At 39.0% G+C, this 26,931-nt stretch overlaps 1 protein-coding gene across 1 annotated transcript; it reads right to left on the bottom strand.

The window, feature by feature from the left end:
* Positions 1–1,369: 1,369 nt before the first annotated feature.
* On the bottom strand, positions 1,370–18,270 carry LOC111894906 (uncharacterized). The gene is made up of 5 exons (XM_042901806.2): positions 17,986–18,270; positions 15,479–15,734; positions 15,283–15,389; positions 1,983–2,423; positions 1,370–1,877 (listed from the first exon to the last, which is right to left on the bottom strand). The coding sequence occupies exons 1-5, from the start codon at positions 18,268–18,270 to the stop codon at positions 1,419–1,421; spliced, it is 1,548 nt and encodes a 515-aa protein (XP_042757740.2). The 3' UTR covers positions 1,370–1,418.
* Positions 18,271–26,931: the final 8,661 nt, after the last annotated feature.

Raw genomic sequence — 26,931 nt, 5'->3', positions numbered from 1 at the left:
GCCAATGGATTTTAAATTTTAAGAAGATTAAGTATTTATTGTATGTTACATCGTTCTCAAATGGAATTTAGAAAGGAAACAAAATCCCTGATTATTTGGGATACCAGTTACTCAGGATTTGAAATTGAATCATTAAAAGTCCGTGATTATTTTTGGACGTGATTTTATGCCATCAGAGTGTAAAAGAGTGTAAAGGAGCAGAGGGGTAAAATCATAATTTCACTTTGTAAACTTGAGCGGGAAAAAAACATTAGGAAGGGCTGAGAAAATGACACCTGACACAAAGTTTAAAATAGGGGATATATATATATATATATATATATATATATATATATATATATATATATATATATATATATATATATTATAATATTACAAATATTTATTTTTAACACTTATTTAATAATAAGAAAGCTTTGCTTTTATAATTATAATATTAAAATATGTGTTTTATGTTAATTTTTAGTGTGTGGTTGGCTTTGAAAATGATTTTTGTGGGTTTTTTTTTGCATAAAAATAATGTGATTTATAGTGTTAGCCTTGGAGTTGGTCTTATATCACAACCCATTTATATTCTACTTTGCATCTTACATATTGTTCTAGAAACTTTTTTGTACACAATGATCTTTTTATACAAAGCATTACCAAGAGGCAACCAATGATCCATCTTCTGTCCAAAGTAATTTAATGTATGATGTGACAATCAAATTCAATGTTTTAAAACCCGGGTCGATCCGGCCGGTTCAACCGGTTGAATAGTGATCCGTGGTAGAAGGCGGGTCAATTGAGAACGATTTTTTGAAAAAATACGGACCAGATCGAACCGGCCGGGTTTCCCCTAAACCGTGGTCGAACCATTATGTCCAACCGGTTAAAACCGGATTGACCCGTTTTAATAGGTCTTGGATACAAATAACGAATGCCGAAACTATGTTTTGTTTTGTATTTTATACTCTATCTGGTTGTGTATTGTGTTTAGATTGATCTATACCATGTTTTGATATGTTTTTCAATGTTTAAATTTTGTGGACATCAAATTATTGGTTTTATATGTTTATGCATTATGGTCGAAAGTAAAAATATATAAAAATAGAAAAAAACCATAAACCGGGTTAACCCGGAGGTTCAACCGTGAACCGTTCATTACACCGGATCAACTAAAAAACCGGGTTTTAAGATCAAATTCCAACCAACTTTTGTATCAAACAATATTAATCTAATGCTTAAAATATGTATATTGACATATATAATATATAATTGTGCTATTAAAAACAATTATATTGACATATAACTGGAAAATGTCCTAAGCATAATGAAATGGTCGAAAAATACATGGCTATCAGGCTATGTCACATAACCTTATTTACACCATTAAACTTAAGTTACTCGACTAAATATATATTTAAGAGTAGCCGCCCTCACTTCCTCTTAAATGGCCTTCCTCTTGATCTCTTCACCCCCTTGGTACTGTCGTCTTTACTTTCTATTTCCGCCTTCACACGCGGTGGCCGGCCTCTCTTCCTCTTCGGCACTTCAGTTGCCGGACCTTTGTCTGCCACCATTTTCTCCACCCGCCGTGGCCGCCCTCTAGGCCTCCTGATAGCTTCAGTCACCGGAACTTTACCCTTTTTCTTGATCACTTTGGCTAGATATAACATATCTTCACTTTTGATTAATTTAAATACGCATTTGTCTCCTTCATATAATTCATTATCTCGCCGGAAATCAGGCCACCCTGACGACAAATAATACCTTTTAGCTTTCCGACTTCTCTCCAACTTTAACCTCATCTTCCACTCCTTGCCATCAACATTCTTCATTCTTATCGTTCTTTCTTCATTCATTCCGGCCAATCCCACAAACTCTGCTGGAAGCCGCTGATTGATCCATGTTACCAACAAATGCACACAAACTGCAAATATAAGTTCAAAAAAAAAATGCAAAGCTAAACAGATTAAGAAAGTATTTTTCGCAGATCTTACCAAATAATACTTGTGGGCTTTAGATATAATCTTCATAAAGAACGGATTCTCTTCAATATCACCACCACCACTGTCATCTTCGTCACCACCATCATGACGACGACCACCGTTATCAACACAGTCATCATCTTCTCCTTCTTCTTCTTCATCAACAACATCATGTTCGACCTGTATTTTTGTGCGGAGTTCTTTTTCACACCTATCTGGACTGTAAATTGAAAGTTCGAAGGTGGAGTGATGAACGAATATGAAGACAAGAATATCCCCGATACCCAACTGGGTATCTTCAACGACCTGCTTCCATCCTTCGGAAAACCAGTAAATATCACCATATTTTTTGATCTTTAATCTCCAGGAATAGCCTTCATATACAGATCGGAGCATTACGTTTTCAGGGATGTTGTTCTCCAAGAGCACGCTGATAAAACCAGGTGGCAATGGCTGTAAAATTAATTACACGATTTCATGTTAATGGAATTTACAGGAAAAAAGAAAAACAGAGACTATACAGTGCGCAAATGAGTACCAGGTGAGGGTTGGATGGGTCGAGCACGACCTTGAAGAAGGAAGGAAGCTGAGGAGTAGCCATTTTTGAGAGGTTTTTGAGCTGGAGAGAACTTTCTATATAAAAAGGAGAATAGTCGCGTTTTTAAAACCCTGTTTTTTCACAAAGCTACAAAGCTTTTTCAAGTTCATCTATGGCGGATATTAGTTCATCGAATGAAGAAATACTTTCTCGCCCCCAAATAATCATCGATAGCGACTTCATTCAAGCCATGATAGAACAGTGGTTTGAATTTTAACGTACTAAAAATCAAAACAAGTAAAATGATAAAACTTGTTGCCTGGACAAGGATAAAGAGAGGTCGTTCGCGAATGAAGGTACTCGCCGGAAATCACAACCGTCGCCGGAAGATTGGAGCTATACGCCGGATTCCGTGAGAGAGACAATCGATCAATTCAACCTTTTCAGAGAATTTGACCTCCACCAGAGTAAAAAATTGAATACTTAATTTTCTTTTTTTTTTTTTACCTCATTTGATACCCTCACATGCATATTTCTTATACATTACTTTTTTCCCAAAACATATATTTCTAAAATATTATATTTTTATTAATACTAATAAATGTGGTTGCTTTTTGTCTGCAGATCTGCGTGATCTCTTCTATCTGCGTCGCACAGACCATGCGTAGACATTAGCCTTCGCAGACTGTTTGTTTTTTTTGAAGACTGCAGACCTAAAAATGTCTACGCGCCCTCTTCTTGTCGCAGATATGGACCTTAGTCTTCTAACATCTTCAGACATCTTCTAGCCTAAAAAAACATATATATCTTTATTTTTTTAAGTTTTTTTTTTAATTTATATTTTTTCCAACTTTATTAATGATAAACAATTTGAAAAAAAAAATTACAAAACTTAAAAAAAAACGTTCGACGATGATATTTTTAACAAATTTATAAATAAACATTTATTACAATAATAATCGTTGAAGTTTTTTATATAAATATGAAAAAAAATCATAATATATTCTTATATTTTTTTTGCCAAATTTTGTAAAACATTATTTAATACAGTATCGTCAATTTCTCGAGAAAATATTTATGGTACGTTTTTAATGGATTTAATTGAAAAAATCGAAGTTTATTTTCATCTATTTATGTATCAAATTCTTTGATCACTAATTATAATGTTTAGTTATAACTTTGTCACCCAAGTTGGTTTTTATCAAATATATACATTAATTCATACCATTTTTATTTTTATTTTTTTATACAATAATACATAAAAGTTGATCTAGATTCATTAATTATTTATAAAAAAAGTCATAAAAATATTAAAAAATCACTTTGAAGTTTAAAAAAATCAGTGTATTTAGATTTTAGCTTATTTTAGTAGCCCGCAGATGTTAAAAAAACAGTCTTCTTTTTTCAAACTACAGACGTTTGGTCCACCTCTTCTACTGCAAAGATCTACAGATGTGGTCCGCAGATTGCAGACATTTTGCCTCAGAAAAAACAAACAACACCTAACACTTACTCAAAAACTTCCTAGTTCCCGAGTTTATCAAAAGAAAAGAAAAGAATATAAAAGAAAGTCATGAGAGAAAAGAAGAAAATGAAAGGAAAAATAAAATTTCCTTGGATGTTCCTGAGTTGGAGAGAAGTGGAAGGAAAATGAATCATTTTGTTCTTTCTTTCCAAATCCTCCAAAATCGGAAGGAAAGTGATCCTTTCATTTCCCTCCACTTCCTTCCTTTAATAAAACTCGGGAACACCAATTTTTTTATTTATTTTCTTCTCATTTCCACACATTTCCTTTCATTTCTCTAGTTAAGTTGAACTCGGTATATATTGAATTTAAAATAATTATGATTTATTGAAACAAAAATAGAAAATAGAAATAATTATATTTATAATACCAAGTTTTGTTGATTAGTTGTTTCCAAACCAATATTTTCATTTTTAACTTCATTTTAAACATTGTTCATAAAAATCATCTCAAGAAAATCACAATTCTCAAATACAGGCCCAGCTGGTCAACACATATATAAATATATTCTACCACACAGGTAAAAATAGTGAGGAGACTCACCTCGCATAGATGACTGATAGCACTCACACCCCAACTGCTGAAACTAGACTTCGCCTAATAATTACACCAATTAACACTAATTAATAATTAAGGTAATTTTTCATACTCCACTTAACCCATGACAAGACTTATCCACATTCAGGGAAAAAGACCGTTTTGCCCCTTCAAAATCCCTCACAAATCCATTTAAGGCACAATTGGTCAAAAGTCAATGAAAGTCAACCTGCAGTCGTACGCGTGGCGTACACAACTCTACGTTGGGCGTAGAGCACTAGGTTAGGAAGGAACGGACTCACAATTGGTTACGTTGGGCGTAGCCAGGAGTACGCTCGGCGTACACGGCTGAGTCCCAAAACTCAACTTTTAATATCTTAATCATTAAGACATTTACTCCAACATCAGATCTGGCCCTTAAAGGACGTCTTAAGCCATAAAGTCTCTGACTTTAAGCCTTTACATGGCTAAAAAGAGCTAATTCCCAAAACCCTAACATTTCACTTCACTAAAAACTCCATAAATCATGCATGGGAGAAAGGAAAGGACCAAGCTAACACTTTTATGACTCTAAACACCCTAAAACGTCTGAAAGGACAGCTCATATGCTTAGGAGTATTCCATACTCACAAAGATCAAGTTTTTAGGACAAAATGAACTTAAATCCAAGCCTAAACAAGATTTATCAAAACAAGCTCCAATGTATGAACTTTATACCTTCAAAAGATGAATAAAGAGATGTAGATTCTGGATCCAAGGCTTGAATGCACCACTACTCATTGAATGATCTTCCTTCTCTATCAAGAAAACTCAAGGATCAGTCTCAAGCTTCAAATCTCACTCACAAGGGCTAGGGTTTTGATTTTAGGGTTTGGAGGAAATAGAGGTTGGTCATAAGGAGGTCCAAGGGGATTAAGATGTTTAAATAGGGGACACGATCCTAAAAATTGAAGGTTTAGAAGTTGCATGAGTACGTCGGCATACTCATATGTACGCCTAATGTACTCCTCCTCCACCACGACCTTTATACTGACTTACGCCCAACATACAAGGTTGATACGCCCATTTTAAAGGGCTTATTGGGAATAATTTTAAAATGTTAAGGTTTTAATTGGAAATCCCTATAACAAGTGTTACAATCCCCCCCCCCCCCCCCCCAACTAGAATCAGACTTTGTCCTTGAAGTCATCATCTATGAACAGGTCAGGATAATTCTTTCACATCTCAGCCTCATGCTCCCAAGTCCACTCGAAGCTTTTCCGGTGTGGCCACTGAACTTTGACCAAGTCTACTACCTTGTTCCTCAAGGTCTTCACCTTTTTATCTAGAATCATCATCGTCCTCTCGATGTAATTCAGGCAACCATCAAAATGAATGTCCTCCAAAGGAATCACAGCTATCAGCTATATACTTCCTCAACTGGGAAACATGGAAGGTGTCGTGAATCTGGCTCAAATCCTCAGGTAGCTCTAACTAGTATGTCACCTTTCCCACTTAAGTTATCATTCTGAAAGGTCCAATAAACCTGGGGCCCAGCTTACCCCGCTTCATGAATCGGATAACACCTTTCCAAGGTGATACCTTTAGGAGCACCAAATCTCCAACCTGAAACTCTTCTGGTGGCTCTGGGTCATCATAAATCTATGTCTGCCCTGTTGGATAAGCTTTGTCGTCTTGAGCACTATCTCAATGCTCCCAATGACAATCTGTCCAACCTCGCCGCAACAAATAGGAGTCTGACACTTCCTCCCATACAGGAGCTCAAAGGGAGGCATGCAAATGTTGTAATGATCGTTGTCGTTGTAAGAAAACATAGTTAAAGGAAGGCAGGAGTCCCAACTCCCACTAAAATCAATGATGCAAGCCCGCAACAAATCCTCAAGTGTTTGAATAGTCCGCTCGCTCTGCCCGTCTATCTACGGATGATATGCAGTGTAACGACCCAAAAATTAAGGGTAAAAATTTCATTTTTATAATAGTAAAAACACAGATATCTTTTAATCCAAGTATTCCAAAAACATTGCTAATTAAAAACATTTATCAGAGTTCATCTCAAAATCACATAATGCGGAAAACACGGGCGTGTGTGCTACGATCAAGTTGAGCCCTTCCTTTCCAAAACAATGATACTTGAAAACATAAACAAAACTATAAGAATGAAGCTTAGTGAGTTCTCCAGAGCATAACCCACACAATCCACATAACCACATAATCCATATCAGCTATAATAGCTACATAAACCATATCAATCACATAAGCAATATAAGGATGTTGTGATAACCCTCCAAGGTCTTACTCCGGGTGTCATAGGAACCCCATCATGGTCTTAACCCACTGCCATGGGAACCCCCACATGGTCTTCATTAACTACCATACATACAAACATATGAGCTAAACATGCAAACATATGAGGATGCCCTATAAACCCTCCAAGGTCTTACACCTGGCGCCACTTGAACCCCTACTTGGTCTTAGCCAAGAAAGCCATGGGAACCCCCACATGATCTTATATCCAACTACCTCAGGAACCCCCAGGGTCTTCCATGCAAGTATCACAAAGATAACAAGCATACCAAATACTACACAATCAACTAGCATACCACATATATAACTACTTGCCATGGGAACCCTCGCATGGTCTTCACATAAATACATAATATATCAATAGCACATCCTCATTATCATCACAAATAGATAAATGGGATGGCCTTGGTGCCTTAGACCCATTGGTATGGTGAGAAGACTCACCTCGAATGCAGAAGCTTCCCGAATGACATCCTTAGATGCTGCCCCGCCGACTTCCCAAGCTATCAATACCAATCGATATTCCTAATTAGCAATTGGGTTCCATACTATAATCCTTAATCCATTTCATAGGGTAGAATGGCCATTCTACCCCTGTCCCAATATGATCCCAAAACTGAAGCCCAAGCCCCAAAACAAATCCCAACACTATAATGTCCATAATCCATCAATGGGCCTAACCCGAGAAGGCCAAATACCAAAAAGGCCTTGAATACTGAATGGTCAACCCTAGTCAACTCCTGGTCAAAGTCAAAGTCAACAGTCAAGGTCAACAGTCAATGTTGACCTCAACTCGTCGAGTGCATCCAGCAACTCGTCGATTCACCTGCGTAACTCATTAACTCGTCGAGTTACCTATGTAACTCGTCGAGTTCCTTAATGTCTAGAAGACCGCAAACTTATGCAGAACAAAACTCTAATCCTTCATTACACTTATCCATAATCTCAAAAATAGGTAAACCCTACCCAACTCGTCGAGTCGACTAAGGGAGTTGACGAGTTCCTTCAGTCCTTTTTGTGTTTAGTCCTTTCCAGTGGAATCCAAGGTCCCAATCTTTAGATCCAACCCCCTAGGGTTGAGATACCACATAAAGTTGCTAACTTTACATCCATGCAAGGCATTAAAGGCTAAAAACACTTAATCAAGGCTTGTCAAGGGACTTAGAGCATGAAGGAGGGCCAAGACTTGATAAAGTTGGCAACTTTAAGTCCCCAAAGGCACTGAGATGTCCAAATCTAAAGCCATATCTTCATATAATGCTCCAAACCAAGAATGGTACCAAACTAGGCTAACAATGACCATAAACTTTCATAGAAGGAGATCTAAGCAATGGAAGATCAAGGTTTCGACTTTATACCATAAAATGGTTGCCACACTGGAGAAAATCCCGGATCTACTGCCTTCTACTTAATCCAACCTCTTCAAGCTTCAAGTTCTTTCCAAAAGAGCACCAAGAATCACCTTCCAAGCTCACATACACACAAAATAGGAGATGAGACACGATTTAGGGTTTCTCTGGACAAAGGATGTGATAAGGGAGGCTACAAGTGAGGCTTAAGGCCTTTAAATAGGGTACAAACCCTGAAAATTAGGGTTTCCCTTTTCAGCTCCTACTCGTCGAGTTGGTGTCTTCTAACTCGTTGAGTAGGTCCTTCATCCCACGTCCAATATGATTTCTACTTGACGAGTTGGAGCTCCCCAACTCGTTGAGTCCCAGCCCAAAACTCTAAAAATGTTGAAAACTAACCAATACCTAAACCAAGCGTTACATGCAGTACTAAAATGGAATCGGGTGCCCAAATCCTCGTGAAACCTCTTCCAAAATTTAGAGCTGAAATGAACATCCCGGACTTATACAATAGAAGTCAGCACCCCATGACGAGCCACTACCTCTCATACATAAATCTCGGCTAACTTCTGGGAATAAGAGTTCTCACTTATGGATAAGAAATGAGCACTCTTCGTCAAACAATCAACTATCACCCATATAGTATCAAAACTCTTCGCAATCTTCAAAAATTTTGTAATGAAATCCATCATGATATGCTCCCGCGTCTACGGTGAGACCTTCAATGGCTGCAACTTGCCATGAGGGGGCTGATGTTCGGCCTTAACCTTTCAGTAGGCCAATAAAAGCTCCACAAACCATGACACATCCCTCTTTATACACGACCACCAATAGCTATGTTTCAAGTCAAGATACATCTTTGTAGCCCCCGGATGAATGAATAATCTTGACTTGGGCCTCATCCATCAACACCCGTCGATCCCCACCAGTTTACGGTACCCAAACCCATCCATGAAGAGTCAATAACCCCCTTTTATCGATATCAAAGGCTGAAATCTAACCAATCACCTGCTCCCTCTTCCGATTCTCCTCATTTATGGCCTCCAACTGCACATCCGTGATCATCTCCAAGACTAGAGTCATCATAGTCATCCTTAAACACACATCCTGAATCAAAGCACTAACTGCCCTTTGGCTCAAGGCGTCGGCCACTACATTTGCCTTGCCCAAGTGATAAAGAATCTTGCAATCATAATCTTTTACTACATCAAGCCACCCTCATCTGCCTCATGTTTAGATTAGGCTAATCCATAAGATACCACAAACTCTTATGGTCTGTGTAGATAGTACACCAAACCTCATAAAGATAATGATGCCAAATCTTGAGGGAGAAAACCACTGCCATCAACTTTAGATCATGGGTGGGATACTTCGCCTCATGAGGCTTCAAATTCCTTGAAGCGTACGCAATTACATGCCATCTCTACGTCAACACAACACCCAATCCCGAAATAGATGCATCAAAGTACACCACAAAATTCTCAACTCCCTCAGGAAGGGCAAGTACCAGCACCTCACAAAGTCTCTGCTGAAGACTCTCAAATGATGCCTGCTACTCAAGTCCCCACCTAAATGTAACATCCTTTCTCGTCAACTTAGTGAGAGGAACAACAATCTTGGAGAAATCTCGAATGAATCACCAATAATATTATGTCAAACCGAGGAAACTTCGAATCTCAGATGGAGATTTCGGAACCTCCCATTGCAGAACCGCCTCTATCTGGGCTGGGTCAACCAAAATACCGTTCTGATTGACGAGGTTTATCAAAAACTGAACCTCACGCAACCAGAACACACATTTGGAGAACTTGGTGTATAGCCTATACATCCTCAAAAACCTAAGAAACTCAAACAAATGCTCGCCATGCTGCTCCCCGGTTTTCTAATATACTAAGATATCATCGATGAAGACAATAATCGAATGGTCCAACATAGGCTTACACACCCGGTTCATGAGATCCATGAACGTCGCCAGTGCACTAGTGAGCCCAAAAGGCATCACCACGAAATCGTAATGCCCATAACGAGTTTGGAATGCCGTCTTCTAAATATCCTCCTCCCACACCCTCATCTGATGGTAACCAGACCTCAGATCGATCTTGGAAAACCAAGACGCCCCCTGCAACTGATCGGAAAGATCATCAGTCGTTGGCAATGGATACCGGTTCTTCAATGTAAACTTGTTAAATTCTCGATAGTCCATACACATCCAGTATGAACCATCATTTTTCTTGACAAAAAGAATCGGTGCTCCACACAGTGAACTACTCATCCAAAGAAACTCATTGATGGGTTTTGAGCATTAAAACATTCCTATGGTGCACACGCAACCCTAATTGCTTTGGATATAGGTTTTTCTCAAGTTATACATGCAAATCATTTTCCAAAGCAAGAACCCTAAACTAGCATACAATTTTCGGATTCAATGAATAAGCTAGGGTTAGAAGAATACATTTCTTGTTGATTGCTTGGTCTTGACCTTCAAGAGCTTAGTTCCTCAAGTGATGCACCTCTAATGGAGTCACAAACACCACTTAGCAATGGATGAACAAGAGAGAGAGGTGGAGGCTGCACAAATCGGCCAGGGTTTCTTCTAGGGAATCAAGTGGCTGATTTTAGGAGGGGTTCCTTTTATAGTTAAGCTGGTACTAGGGTTTTCAACTAGAAACCCTAATTCCCTTGCTTAGGCCATAAGCAATCCACAGACCCACATGATAGGCCTTGGACGAAAACTCTATGGGTTTCCCATAGATTTTTGTCCACCCCATATCAAGAGAGTTCATTAACCCAAACTATAACTATTATTGATTTACACAATCAGTCCCCGTTCTTTTAATCAGTCTGTTTTGATCACTAAATTAATTCTAAATTAATTTCTGATCAATACTAATTAAATAATATGATTTCTCAATTAATATATTATTCTTATAATATCTTAGTAAATCATTAATTAACCTCTTTCTCCAAAACTCATCCTATCACATTGCTATGGTGAAGGAAACCCAAAAGGACCATGCTACTATCGGGTCAAGTACATACCAATTATAGTTATGGGCTTAGACACCTAAAACAACAACTCATACATATCTTGAAGATGAAAGGATAACTCTTGCATCTCTGGTGGCGCAATGCAACCCAAAACAACAACTCATATATCTCGGTTTAAAGATTATATGATATTATTGTCTCACAATCACTCATGATAAATTCCATGAAGTGATTCACATGAGTGTGGGTTTAATCCAATACTCAAATCTTATTTCAGAAGTACTCAACAAACCTTTGCTATGCCTATGAACTTAGACAATCTACAACCAATTCATGACAGTGTAACCTCATAACTTACTCCCAAAGTATGATCGATTGTGGTTAATTTGAACAATCTAATTATTTTGGAAGTAAAACATGCAAAAGTGAAACAATAGTAGACAATCAACACAAGATAGTAAACTTTACTCATAAATAAATCTCCATTACTTAATCATCAAATGTCGATTACATTTATCTATTAAAAGTTTCTAAACATCTATCTAATCACTAAAACTAATACTGTCCTTCAACCCTATGCTCATCGCATGCTGTAAGTGCTTAACCCTTCAGACCCTTTGTGAGAGGATCTGTTGGGTTCTCCTCTGACGACACCCTCTTGACTACGAGGAGTGGTATTTTCTATGGATGTGTCTGGATCTACCATGATCCCTTGGTTCCTTGGTTAAGGCAACCACTCTTTCGTTATCACAGAAAATCTCCATAGGCTCCTTTATGGACGGTACAACTCCAAGGTCTCTAATTAAGTTCTTCAACCATATCGCCTCCTTCGATGCTTTGCTCGCTGCTGCGTACTCTGACTCACGTTGAATCAGCCAAGGTCTCCTTCTTGGAACTTTTCCAAGTAACTGATCCTCCATTTAGGGTAAATACCCAGCCCGACTGAGAGCGGAAGTTATCTCTATCGGTCTGAAAGATGGCGTCACTATACCCAGTCACTTTCAAGTCATCACTCCCACCAAGTGTAAGGACCCAATCCTTAGTCCTTCGCAGATACTTAAGAAGGTTCTTAATTGTTGTCCAATGAGCTCTACCCGGGTTCCCTTGATATCGACAAACCATGATCAACGCGAAAGCCACATCAAGGCGAGTACATGTCACAACGTACATGATCAAGCCAACGGCGGAAGGATATGGCACTCGACTCATTTCTGTTATCTCGGCATCGGTACTCGGGCTCTGAGTCTTACTCAGCTTGGTATTGCTTTGGATTGGCAGTTCCCCTTTCTTGGAATTCTCCATACTAAAACGTTTCAAAACCTTGTCCAAGTAAGTAATTTGACTAAGTCCTATTAGTCTCCTACTTCTATTTCTCAAAATCCTTATCCCCAGAATATAAGGAGCTTCTCCTAGATCCTTCATAGCGAAACACTTCCCAAGCCAGGACTTAACCTCCTACAAGGTCGGGATGTTGTTTCCTATGAGCAGTATGTCATCAACATACAAAAATAGAAAGCTAACTATACTCTCACTAGCCTTGACATACACACAGGACTCATCCTCGCTTCTTGAAAATCCAAACTGTTTGACTTTCGCATCGAAACAAAGATTCTATCTACGAGACGCTTGCTTTAATCCATATATGGGTTTCTCAAGCTTGCACACTCTATTAGGATATTTAGCATCCAAAAAACCATCTGGCTGACATATGTAAACATCTTCATCCAACTTCCCGTTAAGGAAGGCAGTTTTGGCATCTATTTGCCAAATTTCATAATCACAAACCACAGCGATAGCCAACATAAACCTGATAGACTTGATCTTGACCACTGGTGAGAAGGTCTCATCATAGTCAACTGGGGTTTGAGTAAAGCCCTTTGCAACCAGCTATGCCTTGAATGTATGCCATTCCCATCCATGTCGGTGTTCTTCTTGAAGATCCACTTGCACCCGACCGTCTTACGACCCGGTACATTGTCAAACAAGTTCCAAACTTGATTGTCATACATGGACTGAATCTCGTTGTCCATTGCCTCCTTCCATTTGCAGACTCTGGGCCCGTCATGGCTTCCTTGTAGTTGTTAGGTTCATCCAAATTTATCAGTGTACTATCAATGATAAACGTATCACCTTCATTAGTTATGTGGAAACCATACAACACAGGTGGAACACTAACTCTATTGGAACGTCTTAGAGGTAAGGACTCATCAACTGGTTCAACAGGAATCTCTTCCTCAAGTTGAGCGCTAGTGTTTGATGTTCCTTCATCACTTGACTCTTGAAGCTCTTCAAGATCAATTTGGCTCCCACTGTCCTCTTGGCATATGAGTTCTCTTTCGTGGAAAACCCCTCTCCTTGCTACGAAGACCACGTTGTTACTAGGTCTGTAGAAAAGATATCCAAAAGATTTATGTGGGTAGCCGATGAAAATACACCGCTCAATATCAGGATCAAGCTTGTCGTGAGTCTCTCATCTTACGAAAGCCTCGCAACCCTAAACCTTGATATGTGCCAATGACAGAACCTTCCCTGTCCACATTTCGTGAGGTGTTTTGGAAACCTTCTTAGTTGGGATCGGATTAAGGATATGGGCGGCAGTTTCTAAGGCATACCCCCAAAATGAGATAGGTAACGAAGCCTGACTCATCATGGAACGAACCATGTCCAACAAGGTTCAATTGCGCCTCCCAGCCACACCATTGAGTTGCGGTGTCCTAGGAGGCGTCAATTGTGAAACAATTCCACAATCCTTAATATAGTCGTGGAGCTCGATACTAAGATACTCACCACCCATATCGGATCTGAGCATCTTTATCCTCCTGCCCAATTGATTCTCCACTTCTTGTTTAAATTCTTTGAACTTTTCAAAGGTTTCCGACTTGTGCTTGGTTAAGTAGATATATCCATATTTGCTATAATCATCAGTAAAAGTAACGTAGAAGCGGTTAGCATCCCTTGTGGTGGATCTGAAGGGCCCACACACATCTATGTGTATGAGATCCAACAATCCCTCACCTCTTTCACAATTACCGGTGAAAGGCGATTTAGACATCTTTCCAAGTAAACAAGATTCGCACGTGTCATCCGAATTTAGGTCAAATGACTCCAAGACTCCATCCTTTTGGAGTTAGGCTATGCGTTTCTTGTTGACATATCAAAGATGACAATGCCACAACCATGCCTTGTCTAAACCATTAGACGAATAGATATTCAACAAATTATTTCCTAAGTTGTCTACAACCATCACAGTTTCATATACACCATTACAAGGCAATGCTTCAAAATATAAAGGACCATTATAGAAAGCATTAATAGAACCAACTTCATTATTAAATGAAAATCTAAAACCTTGTCTGTACAAAACTATGAAAAGAAATAATGTTCATCGTCATCTCGGACGAGTAGCAACAATCATTCAAATCTAACCCTAACCCACTAATAAGCACTAAAGAATAGATCTCGATCTTGGTGACAATCGTAGATTTCCTATTTCCCATTATCAGGTTCATCTTCCCATGCTCCACATCCTACTTCTTCTTAGCCCCTGCAAATCAAAACAAATGTGAAAACCACATCCTGTATCAAGGACCCAAGAATTAGTATGTGATGAGTTATTAGATTGAATAGTATAAATACCCATGAAGGAGGGTTTTATATTCCCATCCTTGAGATCCTGCAAGTATTTCGGGCAGCTTCGTTTCCAATGCCCCTTGTCGTTACAGTAGAAGCACGTTGCTTCTTTAGGATCAGATGAGGGAGTGGCAGAACCAGCTTTACCTTTGGATCCATTTAAAGAGGATCCATCATGGGACTTTCCCTTATGGCTCTTATAGAGAGCTTTCCTCTTCTTCCCTTTTCAGATGCATTAGGGGTGGATTCGACAACTTTGCCTTATGTCCGCTTTCAACAGTTCTTAACAAACCTTGAAGCTTGCTCAAGGTGACTTCCTCCTTATTCATATGATAAGTCATCTTGAACTGATCATAACAAGGAGGTAAAGAGTGGAGAATGATATCAATCACTAACTCTTCATCAAAGTTGACATTCAACTTGAGCAGACGATCCACATACCTTTGCATCCTTTGCAAATGGCTCGTGATGGACTCTCCATCTTTCATCTTGGTTGTTATCAACAAGGCGACAATCTCGTACCTTTCCTGATGCGCGCTTTGATGGTACTTTTCCATCAAATATTGGCACATGTCATAAGGCCAATAGTCCTCGTAGAACCGCTGCAGCTCAGGAGTCATAGTGGCTACCATAATACACGACACCTTTGTCGCATCTTTTTCGTGAGACATATACTTAGCTATTTCTTCAGCATTAGCTTTGGTTTCCTTTATCTCTTTGAGCTCTTTATCGAGTATGTAGTCTTTCTCCTCGTATCGAAGGTCCATGCGAATGTTGCAGATCCAATCATTGAAATTGCACCCATCAAAAGTGACGCTCCTACAAATGTTCAAAAGAGAAAAAGAGCTTGAGGAGTTGGAGTTTGAGCCGGAAGCGTTGTTTGAGCCAGACATCTGAAAAAGTAAAGGAACAAAGTTTTGATTAGATAAATAATCCTTAATATAACACCCAAATAAAATATTAAGGCTAGGACCCAACACAATAATTCACAATTCGGAAGAGGGATGTAGTAATCCAATTGCAATTTATTTGAAGGTAGGTAAATGGCGATTTACCAATTCCACCACGAAAAACGAAATGAAGAATTAGGTTTTAAATGAAATGAAATTCCTAGATTCTTTTGAGATGCATTGAACTTTTCAATGGCATGTTTAATCTCGATTATGCCCTTCAAGTTTGTAAATGGGATACTGATGATCACAAACAAAGGTGTGAATAACCATGCAAATTAGTTTGGCACTCTCGATGTCATTTATCACCTAATCAATGTGCCGGTTAACCACACACACTCCATTAATCTATGATATTTCTCGGGCTACCCTTTGCCACCCTTGTTAGTCCAAGTTAGCGTGTTGGTTAACCACACACGCTCCACTAACGACATGGCAAGGTGCAATGTGCAATTTCATGGAATAACATCATTTTCACATTTTTCCTAAAGTAACTAAGATTGGAAATTTATAAAAACATTTAGTTACTTTATAATATTCGTTGTACTTATTAATGAGGAATTAATTTCCTATCATACCCGTTCGGCTAACGACCCTCCACCAATCAAGGAAGCAATGAGTGAGAGTGGACACCCATTCAACCGCCATTTTATAGGCAGTTTCCTTATACCCCCCTTATAGATCGGCTTCGTGAATGAGGTCTAGTAACGGTAACACTGATTCATCTTTTATATATATATATATATATATATATATATATATATATATATATATATATATACACACACACACATATTAATCTTTTAATATTATAATAGTATAAGGGTTATATTTTAAACTTTTAAAACACTAGGGTTTTAGAATTTAATATTTCAAAATTAGAACTTTTAATCAAATTTTAAATAATTAAATTAATCACATAATTTTGGACATTATCTTAAAATTTAACCATTATCTTTCACTTAGATGAGGATATTCATTACCATAACAGAAAGTTCAAATTTTAACAGTTAAAACAATTTAAGGTAATGATCCTTATCTAATTTAGGCTTGAAACCCAAAAAAATTGCCAATTGACGAACCAACTCATCGAGTCAGGGCATGGACTCGTCAAGTTGGTTCAATTCGTCGAGTTCATCTTAGGACTCGTCGAGTTCTACAGTCAAAGAGCCAAAATCGATTTTGTTCCAGCTTCGGCAAAACACAATAGCATCAAATATAACATAAAAACACCCTAAGCTCTGATACCACCGATGGGGTTTGAACATTATAACATTCATATGGTGCACATGCAACCCTAATTGCTTTGGATCTAGGTTTTTCTCAATTTATACATGAAAATCAATTTTCCAAAGCAAGAACCCTAAACTAGCATACAAGTTTCTGATTCAATGAATAAACTAGGGTTAGAAGAATACATTTCTTGTTGATTACTTGATCTTGACCTTCCAGAGCTTAGTGCCTCAAGTGTTGCACCTCTAATGGAGTCACAAACACCACTTAGCAATGGATGAACAAGAGAGAAAGGTGGAGGCTACACAAATCGGCTAGGGTTTCTTCTAGGGAATCAAGTGGCCAATTTAAGGAGCCTTGGGGTTCCTTTTATAGTTGAGCTGCTACTAGGGTTTTCGATTAGAAACCCTAATTCCCTTGCTTAGGCCCTAAGCAATCCACAGACCCACATGATAGGCCTTGGATGAAAACTCTATGGGCTTCCCATAGATTTTCGTCCACCCCATATCAAGAATCCATTAGCCCAAACTATAACTATTAATGATTTACACAATCAGTCCCCGTTCTTTTAATCAATCTCTTTTTATCACTAAATTAATTCTAAATTAACTTCTGATCAATACTAGTTAAATAATATGATTCTCAACTAATATGTTATTCTTATAATATATTAATAAATCATTAATTAACCTCTTTCTACAAAACTCATCCTATCAAATTGCTATGATGAAAGTAGCCTAAAAGAACCATGCTACTATCGGGTTAAGTACATACAAATTATAGTTATGGGCTTAAACACCTAATCCAACACTCATTTCCTAACATCTCCTTAAGATGAGAGGATAACTCCTGCATCTCGGGTGGCGCAAGGCGATATGGTTCCTTGGCGATCGGTGTTGCACCAGGGACCAGGTATATCCGAAACTCCACCTGCATCTTAGGAGGGCACACCCAGAAAAACATCAGGGAAATCAGGAACCATATGAACATCAACGATGGAAATCGATCTCTTCTCATCTATCCGAGTATCCACCATATATGCCAGATAACCCACGCATCCATGTGGTAAACATTGCCTCGCCCTAGCGGCAGAACCAAAAGTCGATCCTGACCTAGTACCATTATCGTAAATGGTAAGCACTCCCCCACTAGGGTATCGAACCATCACTAATTTTCGCTCATAGTCGATCAGATCCCCAAACCGGCTCAACCAATACATACCCACAATAACGCAAACATCTCCCATCGCAATAGGGATAAGGTCTATCGGATAACCAACACCAGAAATCTCCAGTATGTAGGTCGATAGACTTATGTAGTGAAGACCGCACGCTCATCAGCTATAGAAATCCTCACTCAGGGCCTCATGTGTAATGCTAAAATTGCGACAAAATGATGATGACACGAAAGATCCACTCATACCCAAGTCAAACAACACTAGAGCAGGTACTGAATTTACAAGGAAAGTACCTAACAAGAGCAATATCATAAGCAAAACATAAAACAAATCAACATAAATAATAAAGAAAACACATACTGACCATGACGTCCAGTACGGATCAGGCATCCTCTACTGTTAGTTGAAATGCTTTCCCTCGAGCCCTCAGAGCCTCGACCTTCCCCTGTCGGCCGTCAGTAATACGCAAAGTAGTAGGAGCAGGAGCCAAAACTGTTCTCGATGCAAGATGAGGACACTCATACCTCATGTGACCCGTCTGCTTTCACTTGAAGGAAATTCGGAATCCATTAGGGTAATCCTTCACCGTATGCCCCTCCTCGCCACATGTGTAGCAAATTGTCCCTGACCGACAGGGTCCCTCATGACCCTTGCCGCACTTACTGCAAATACGGCCCTTATGACCTCTAGCTCTCGAGTCAACGGTTTTGAATTGCTTAGTCGCCGGCTGCGACTGCACTGGCCTCCTATCTCTCCCTTGAGTCTCCCTCTCTTCTCTCGCCTGGGTCTCCATCTCAATTCCCCTCCTCCTGGCATTGGTCTGCAGCTTAGCCAATGACATATATGAAGATTCGTCACAAACTCATGGATATCCTTCCTCGGGATACTTAGATACCGACTCATACATGCCTACTCCGAAGACACGTGCTCAGGGAAAAACAAGGCCCTCTCATGGAACATCCTAATGATCTCAGTCACCGTCTCTGTCTTCTGCTTGAGAGACAGGAACTTGTGGGCTAATCGCTCTCTCTCAATCACTGGTACAAACTCATCTCTTAACATCTCAATAAATCTCTCACAAGTCACTGCAGAACGCTCCACAGGAAAATAGTCTGTGTCTCAGTTTGTCGTCCACGTCAGAGCATCTCAATTGTGTGTCTGAGTTTGTTGTTCTCAGAACTATACTCCGACCAAAACCATCACTGGTGCTACTTGTTCCTTTTCTTCTCTCCTTTTTACTTTATCTTTCTCTCATTATAAGAAAACAAGAGACATAGTGAATAATTTTGTTTTGTTGGTGGTTAAAACTTAAAGTTAAAAGAGTAAGAAAATAAAAATATAACTTTTTAAATTAATGAGTCTGCAACACACGAACACGGACACATATAATGATATTTATTGTTTTGTTGTTTTCTAAACTTTCATATTACAAAATCTCATAAGAGTTTTAGAAAAAAAATCATTTAGTTTGAACAATTTTGTTTGTTAAGCTATATATAGTTTAAATGTTAATTTTATATTTATAAATTCTTACTTAACAAGTTAATATTATTATTCATTTATTTATTTATTTATTTGTTAATCGTAATATAAAACAACTTTTGGTAATGTGTGTCAAAATGCAATTATAACTCCTAAAAAAGATGAACGTCAAAGATATGTATACTACCATAGTATCATATATGTACATGTAATGATTAATATTATTTAATTTTATATTCCTATTCATTCTTTTAATTATTGTAACTTGTAAGAGTAAATTAATTCCATTTTTGGTTTCATACCTTTTTTCCGTTTTAGGAATTGGTTTGAAATTATGATTATGGTCAATTGAGATGACACATAAAAAAAATCATAATAAAGTTCAAAATTATAAATGATATTTTCTTAGAAATCAAGACACATGACACCAAAAGATGAAAAAGATGCTCCAAAATGATAAAATACCAAATGAAGTTCGAAATTATAAATTGACATTTTTAGAAATTAAGACTGTAAATGAATTAAATTAAGAGCAAGCCCAAAAATGTGAGAATTACCAAATTAGGAAGTATATTAATGTAGTATAAAATTAATTAGAGTTGATGATAGGAAAATCTTTCATCAGTAATTATCTACAAATCCCCAAATCAATTAGAATATCTAAATTGTAAAAGTTGAAAATTGGTTTGAAATTATAATTATGAGTCTTCTTCGAGTTATATCAAAAAGATGAAATATAAAAATATAAAACTCCAAGATATAGTTCAAAAGCACAAATTAATCCTTTTATGGAATTTGGTTTGAAATTCAGATCATGCGTCTCCATCTCCTCGTGACATAAAAAATATAAAAATGGAGTAAAATGAGATAACTCCACACGATAAAAGCTCAAATTAAAAAATTGGTCTTTTGTGGAAATTGGTTTGTAATTCAGATTAGCGTCTTCATCTCCTTGTGACATCAAAAAGAAGAAAATATGGACTAAAATGATATAACTCCAAAGATAAGGTTCAAGATTACAAATTGACCTTTTCATGGAAATTGGTTTAAAATTAATATTATGTGTCTTCATCTCCTTTCCTTGTGACATCAAAAATATGAAAATATAAACTAAAATGATACTAACTCTAGGGTAAAGTTCAACATTATAAATTGATTTTTTTTGTCTGTTTATCGGTTTGAAATTCAGATTATGGGATTTCATCTCTTCGTGATATCAAAAAGATGAAAATATGGACAATCATCATTGGCGATCTTTAGGTTACTAAGTTAGAAAATCAAAACCCTCTATAACATATTTGGTAAACACCGATTAACATATTCTAAAAAAAGATGAAAATATGGACAATCACCCTTGGCAATTTTTTGGTTACTTAGAACATCCGGAAACTCAAAACGATCCATGACATGTTACTAAACATCGATTAACATGTTCCAAAAAAACATGGTTGTGCACATGGTGAACGGGTTGGAGTATAAGTTTGATCAAATCGTATGGATCATACGACATCGTGAACCATTGGTATTTGATTATTAGTTTACGACTTATTCGGTTTTCTATCTGGTTCAGGTTGGTTGGTTCTGGTTTCAGGTTCCTTAATGGTATTTGGTCGTGTTTTCTGTTCCTAGCTTACGGTTTTTTCCGATTTTGATTTTTTCAGTTCTGGACTGGTTTACATGTCTACCTTGGTCAACCTATGAACCTTCTTCAAGCGTGTATCCCTATGAATCTTCATGACCCAGCTCTCACTGGATGGTTCATAGACACAGTAGCTCACACCTCACATCAGGTTTTGGTAGCCTAAAATGTGTTTTTAATAAACGTATTTTACCATTTACCAGTGTTAGTGAGAAGTCCCCCATATTGGTTACCAACATAGGTGCTAGCATGTTGCTAATTCCTACTCGAATTGTCCACCTTCACAATGTACTCGTCACACACTAAATTATCAAAAATCCCATATCACCAACATAGGTGCTAGCATATTGCCAACTTTGATGTGATAACACCATAGATTTCTACCCTTTGAAGTCTACCAAGTCAAGTCAAACTATGTTGTTTTCGTCAAGTCCTTCTACATGGTATACTAGACTCATTTATCTCGGGAATGAAATGCTGAAGACTTTAGTTTCGTCTAATTTAATTCCTTGTGATTAAATAAATTCAAATGTTATTTGCCATACATGCCAAATTAGTAAACACTCTGACTTGTATACTTCTCCAATACTAAGAAATATTGGTTTAATATAATATGTCTTGTTAGACCATTTCTCAGACTATGTATGGGTCTATCCTCTTAGACGAAAATGTGATGCAATATCTAAATCCATCCACTCCCTTAAATTAGTCAAAAATCAATTTCATACAGACATCATGGTGGTGAATATGACAACATTACCCTCAATTCCATATTTCACTCTCTCAAGATTCAGTGTCGGTTCTCATGACCAAAAATGTAAAACCTGTTTCCAAGTATTTCCATTTTCAAACTTTAAATGTCAAAAATGTAAAACTCGTTTCCACGAAGTGTACGTCGGGCGTAAGTCATTAAAAAGGATTGCGTCGGAGGTTGAGTATGTTAGGCGTACATGTGAGCATTTTGGGAATACTCTTGTTGCTCCTAAATCCTAAATTTTTAGAGTTGTGTTCCCTATTTAAGCATCTTATTCCCCCCTTGGACCTTCTTATGACCGGCCTCCATTCTTCTTAACCCTAATATCGAAACCCTAGCCCTTGAGAGTGAATATTGAAGCCTTTGAGTGATTTTTAGTGTTCTTGGTGGTGAAGGAAGATCATTGAAGAAGTGGTGGTACACTCAATCTCTTGGATCCAGAATCTACACCTCATTGTTCATCTCTAAAGGTATAAAGTTTATACCTTGAGGCTTGCTTTTCTAGATCTTGTTTAAGCTTAAGTTTATGTTCATTTTGTCCCAAAACCTTGGTCTTTGTGAGTAGAAACTACTCCAGACTATTTGAGTTGTCCTTTCATACGTTTTATAGTGCATGGTGTCATAAAAATGCAAGCTTAGTCCTTTCCTTCCATCCATGCATGAGTTATGGAGTTTTTGGTGATGTTAGACGTTAGGTTTTGGGATTGAGCTTTCTTTAGCCAAGAAAAGGCATAAAGTTACAGACTTTATGGATTAGGATGTCTTTTAGGGTCAGATTTGAAGTTGGGGTAAAGTGTCTTAATGATTAAGAGCTAGAAAAATTTAAGTTTGGGTTTAGGTCGAGTACGTCGAGCATAAATCTGGCTATGCCCAATGTAGCCAACTGCGAGCCCGTTATTTAAGTTTTGTGCTCTATGCACAACATAGAGCTTGAGTACGCCGCATGTAAGGTCAAAAGTATTGACCTTTAACTTCCTTTGAATTTTTGACCAAGTATGCCTTTTGGTCAATTTGTAAGGGTTTTGGTGTTGGAAGGGGAAAAATGGTCTTTTGCCTAAATTGTAGATTAGACATGGCTTAGGAGTAGTTAAGTATGAAAAATCAGTTTAATTGTTAATTAGGGTTATTTGGTGTAATTAATAGACTGAGTCTAGTTTCGACAGTTCGGTGTGAGTTCTATCAGTGATCTGTACGAGGTGAATCTCCTCACTATCCATACCTATGTGGTAGAATATATGTGTTGGCCAGCTATGTCTATTTATTGCTACTGTGATAATCAATACTGTGTGTGCTGAGACTTAGGGTAGTCTCCAGGATTTTTGATAATCCACACGGCGTGCTGTTTGCCCATTGAGACTGTAACATCCCAAAATACGAGCCAAAAATTTCATTTTTAAAACATATACTTTGCAAAACGTTTGAAATAAAACATTCACCAATCATGTCATTTCATAAAAGATGTAGCGTGTCTGGAAACCATTTTATAAAACATAATAATGTCAGAGTACAAATCCCTAGTAAGATCTCATAGTGCGGAATACAAGGCATGTGTGCGATGTGCCGCTACCGCGCCAGCTCCTTCCCCTTCGAAGAAGAGGTACCTAAAACCAAAACTGTAAACAGTAAGCACAAAGCTTAGTGAGTTCCCCCACTGTACCACATACCATATAACCACATAACATACATATATTGCCAGACATATCTAGGTGCCCGACCTACCCCTTCGGTCCTCTCGACCAGATACTGCCTAGCATATCTGGGTGCTGGCCTCCCCTTCGGTCCTCACGACCGGATACTGACTAGCATATCTGGGTGCTGGCCTCCCCTTCAGTCCTCATGACCGGATACTGACTAGCATATCTGGGTGCTGGTCTCCCCTTCGGTCCTTACGACCGGATACTGCCTAGCATATCTGGGTGCTGGCTTCCCCTTCGGTCCTTACAACCGGATACTGCCTAGCATATATGGGTGCTGGCCTCCCCTTTGGTCCTTACGACCGGATACTGGGGACTATTTCACCCCTACTACTACCACATAACACATATCACATAACCTATCTAGCATGGTTGGGCATAACTGCCCCTTCGGCCCTATCGACTGGTAATCTGGGGACTATCTCCCCCTACTGTCACTAGCACATAGAATCATATCATACTAGCACATAAACATATCACAGGTAGTAGCAACCCTAGATGAATATCACAGGGACAATCATCTATCATACAACTCCTACTGGTGGGCCAGCATTGTGGCCGTAGACCCACCGCTACTGGAAGGTAACTCACCTCGTAGTAGCTGCTGATCTGCGTGGGAACTGTCTGTCTGCTTCTGCTGCTACGGAAATCCTCCGGCTGTAATTCCCACCAAACACTCAGTCAAATACTGCTAATCGACCTTAGGGTGAAATGACCATTTACCCCTAACCAAGCCAAGAGTCAAGGTCAAAGTCAACTTCCAGTTGACCCGACTCGCCGAGTTGGCTCGCCAACTCGTCGAGTCCCTATCCATTCGATTGTCCTTAAATCCCGTCTCTACTCATCGAGTTAGGAATTGACTCGATGATTTTTCCTTCTAAACTGATGTCCAAAAGTCCTTCATCCTACTCGCCGAGTTGTATGAACAACTCGTTGAGTTCATCTTCACCCGAAGAACACTCTACGCTGAGACTCGCTGAGTTGTATAAACAACTCGCCGAGTCTGTTCTTGAGGCAAGAAGATTGCCCTGGACTCGCCGAGTCAGGGCATTGACTCGCCGAGTCCCTCCATTGATGAGTCCGGCTTCCGACTCACTGAGTCCACCCATGACTCGCTGCTACTCAACATACACGAAAAGGGGGGAAAAATCAGGGACTCGTGACTCGACTCTCCGAGTCAGAAGAACGACTCGCCGAGTCGCATGCATGAAAGAACAGTACACTCGATTATGCTTGAATCCAATGCATACCATTCATAGATTTGGGTTCTTAGGGCTTGATTAACACGTAAAGTTTCCAACTTTTCGTGTAAATAAACACCGATGAAGGTTTTAGGGCTCAAAATGCACTAAAAGAGTAGATCTAGGGCTTTCATGCAATATGGCTCCATAAATGCAGTAGATCCGAGCTCCTAGAGCTCAATCATGCCTAGATCTAAAGGTTAATCGACTTATCAGAAACCCTAATTCATAATCAAGCTTGGAAATGGCTCAAGAAGGACTTTAATGGAGCTCTAAGGGACTCTTAGCATGAAAACATAAGGAAACTGAGTTATACCTCAAGGAATCTCTGAAATAACATGTAACGGCCCATTTCTGGTATGTTGCTTCCGTGGCATTTATTTAGAAGTTTTCGAGAGGGACTCGGCGAGTCTATGGCCCGACTCGTCGAGTAGGGGCGAGTTTTCGAGCACGTGTTAGTAAGCGACTCGGCGAGTCCATATTCGGGACTCGGTGAATCTGCCTGCCAGGTAGAAACCCTAAATCCCTGGGTTTGCACCCTATTTAAACCACCTTATGAGCCCCAAACTCGTCCCCTTCACCCTCAGAGCATCATTTAGCAAACCCTAATCGTTTCCTTGAGTAATTGAGCATTTCTTGTGTGAATCTTGAAGTTTTGAAGAGAAGAAGGAGGCTAGATCCAAAGGAGAAGAAGAGGATCCAAGGTCTTGCACCCATTTCAGAGTTTATTGAGGTATTAACCGAATTCCTTCTGTTTCTATGATTGATTTCTCTTTAACAACCATATTTAGCCTCTTTTAGCCATTTCTTAGCTTGTTCTTAGTAGAGAGATCACATTAGATTGATTAACCTTCGGATCTAGCCATGTTTCAGTTCCAAAATCATAGATCTATCACCTTTATAGAGCCATTTTGCATGATAGCCCTAGATCTACTCCTCTAAGTGCCTTTTTAGCCTTTATATCCCTTTTCATGCATGTGTACACGTAAAGTTGGAAACTCTACGTGGTAAATCAGCCTTAGAAACTCAGATCTATAAATTGTATGCGGTGGTTTTGATCAGAATCGAGTTTTTAGGATCTGCATGCATGTGACTCGGCGAGTCGTTCTTCGGACTCGGCGAGTCCGGTCGCGAGTCCCCGATCTTTACCCTTTGAGTGATTCCGAGTGGAGGTCAGTGAGCAGTAGGATGGAATCAGTGAGTCGGAGGGTAGACTCAGTAATGGTGGGACTCGACGAGTTGTTCATACAACTCGGCGAGTCCAAGACAATCTTCTTAGATTGAAGAACAACTCGTCGAGTTGTTCATATGACTCGATGAGTCGGATGCAGATTGCCTGAGCTTTTGAATCAAGAGGGTACTCGTCGAGTCGATGCCATGCTCGACGAGTAATCACGAGTAGGGTTGAGAAGTGAGACTAGGGACTCGGCGAGTTGGCGGCCCAACTCGGCGAGGCAGGTCAACTGTAGGTTGACTTTGACCCGGAGAGTTGACTTTGACCAGGGGTAAAAGAGTCATTTTACCAAATGCAGTGATTAGCATCTGATTGAGTGTGTTTATGGATTGTAGCCGGGGAGATACCGAAGCTGCAACAGTTAGCTTCCAGAGCCATACACACAGCAACCTGTTCACGAGGTGAGTTCCCTTCCAGTAGGAACGGGTCTAAGGCCACAATGCCGGCCCGTTCAGTTAACAGTAGTTTCTGGACTTCGGTCCAATGCAGTAGTTAGTATGTTTGACGCCTCCGTGGCTCAGACAGGATTTATGTGTTTATGCTAGATGATATGTTATGCTATGCCGTGTTCAGTTAGTCCGGACTTCGGTCCGATGTAGGGGACGGGGTCCCAGTCAGTTTCGGACTTCGGTCCGATGTAGGGGACGAGGGTCCCAGTCAGTTTCGGACTTCGGTCCGATGTAGGG

Source organism: Lactuca sativa, chromosome 4, assembly GCF_002870075.4.
Source record: "Lactuca sativa cultivar Salinas chromosome 4, Lsat_Salinas_v11, whole genome shotgun sequence".
Taxonomy (NCBI): domain Eukaryota; kingdom Viridiplantae; phylum Streptophyta; class Magnoliopsida; order Asterales; family Asteraceae; genus Lactuca; species Lactuca sativa.
The sequence above is the reverse complement of the archived record's forward strand: the minus strand, read 5'-3'. Positions and strand labels throughout refer to the sequence as shown.

Bases quoted from the DNA above. Each gene is read 5' to 3' on its own strand.
- LOC111894906 (XM_042901806.2), bottom strand. From the start codon at position 18,270: ATGGGAGATGTTTGCGTTATTGTGGGTATGTATTGGTTGAGCCGGTTT. The intron at 15,735-17,985 runs GTTTTTCTGGGT...TTACTTTTTCAG, and splicing joins TGGTTCCTGATTTCCCTGAT to ATGTCTGGCTCAAACAACGC. The intron at 2,424-15,282 runs GTATGTGGATCG...TTAATTTTACAG, and splicing joins CATTTGCAAAGGATGCAAAG to CCATTGCCACCTGGTTTTAT.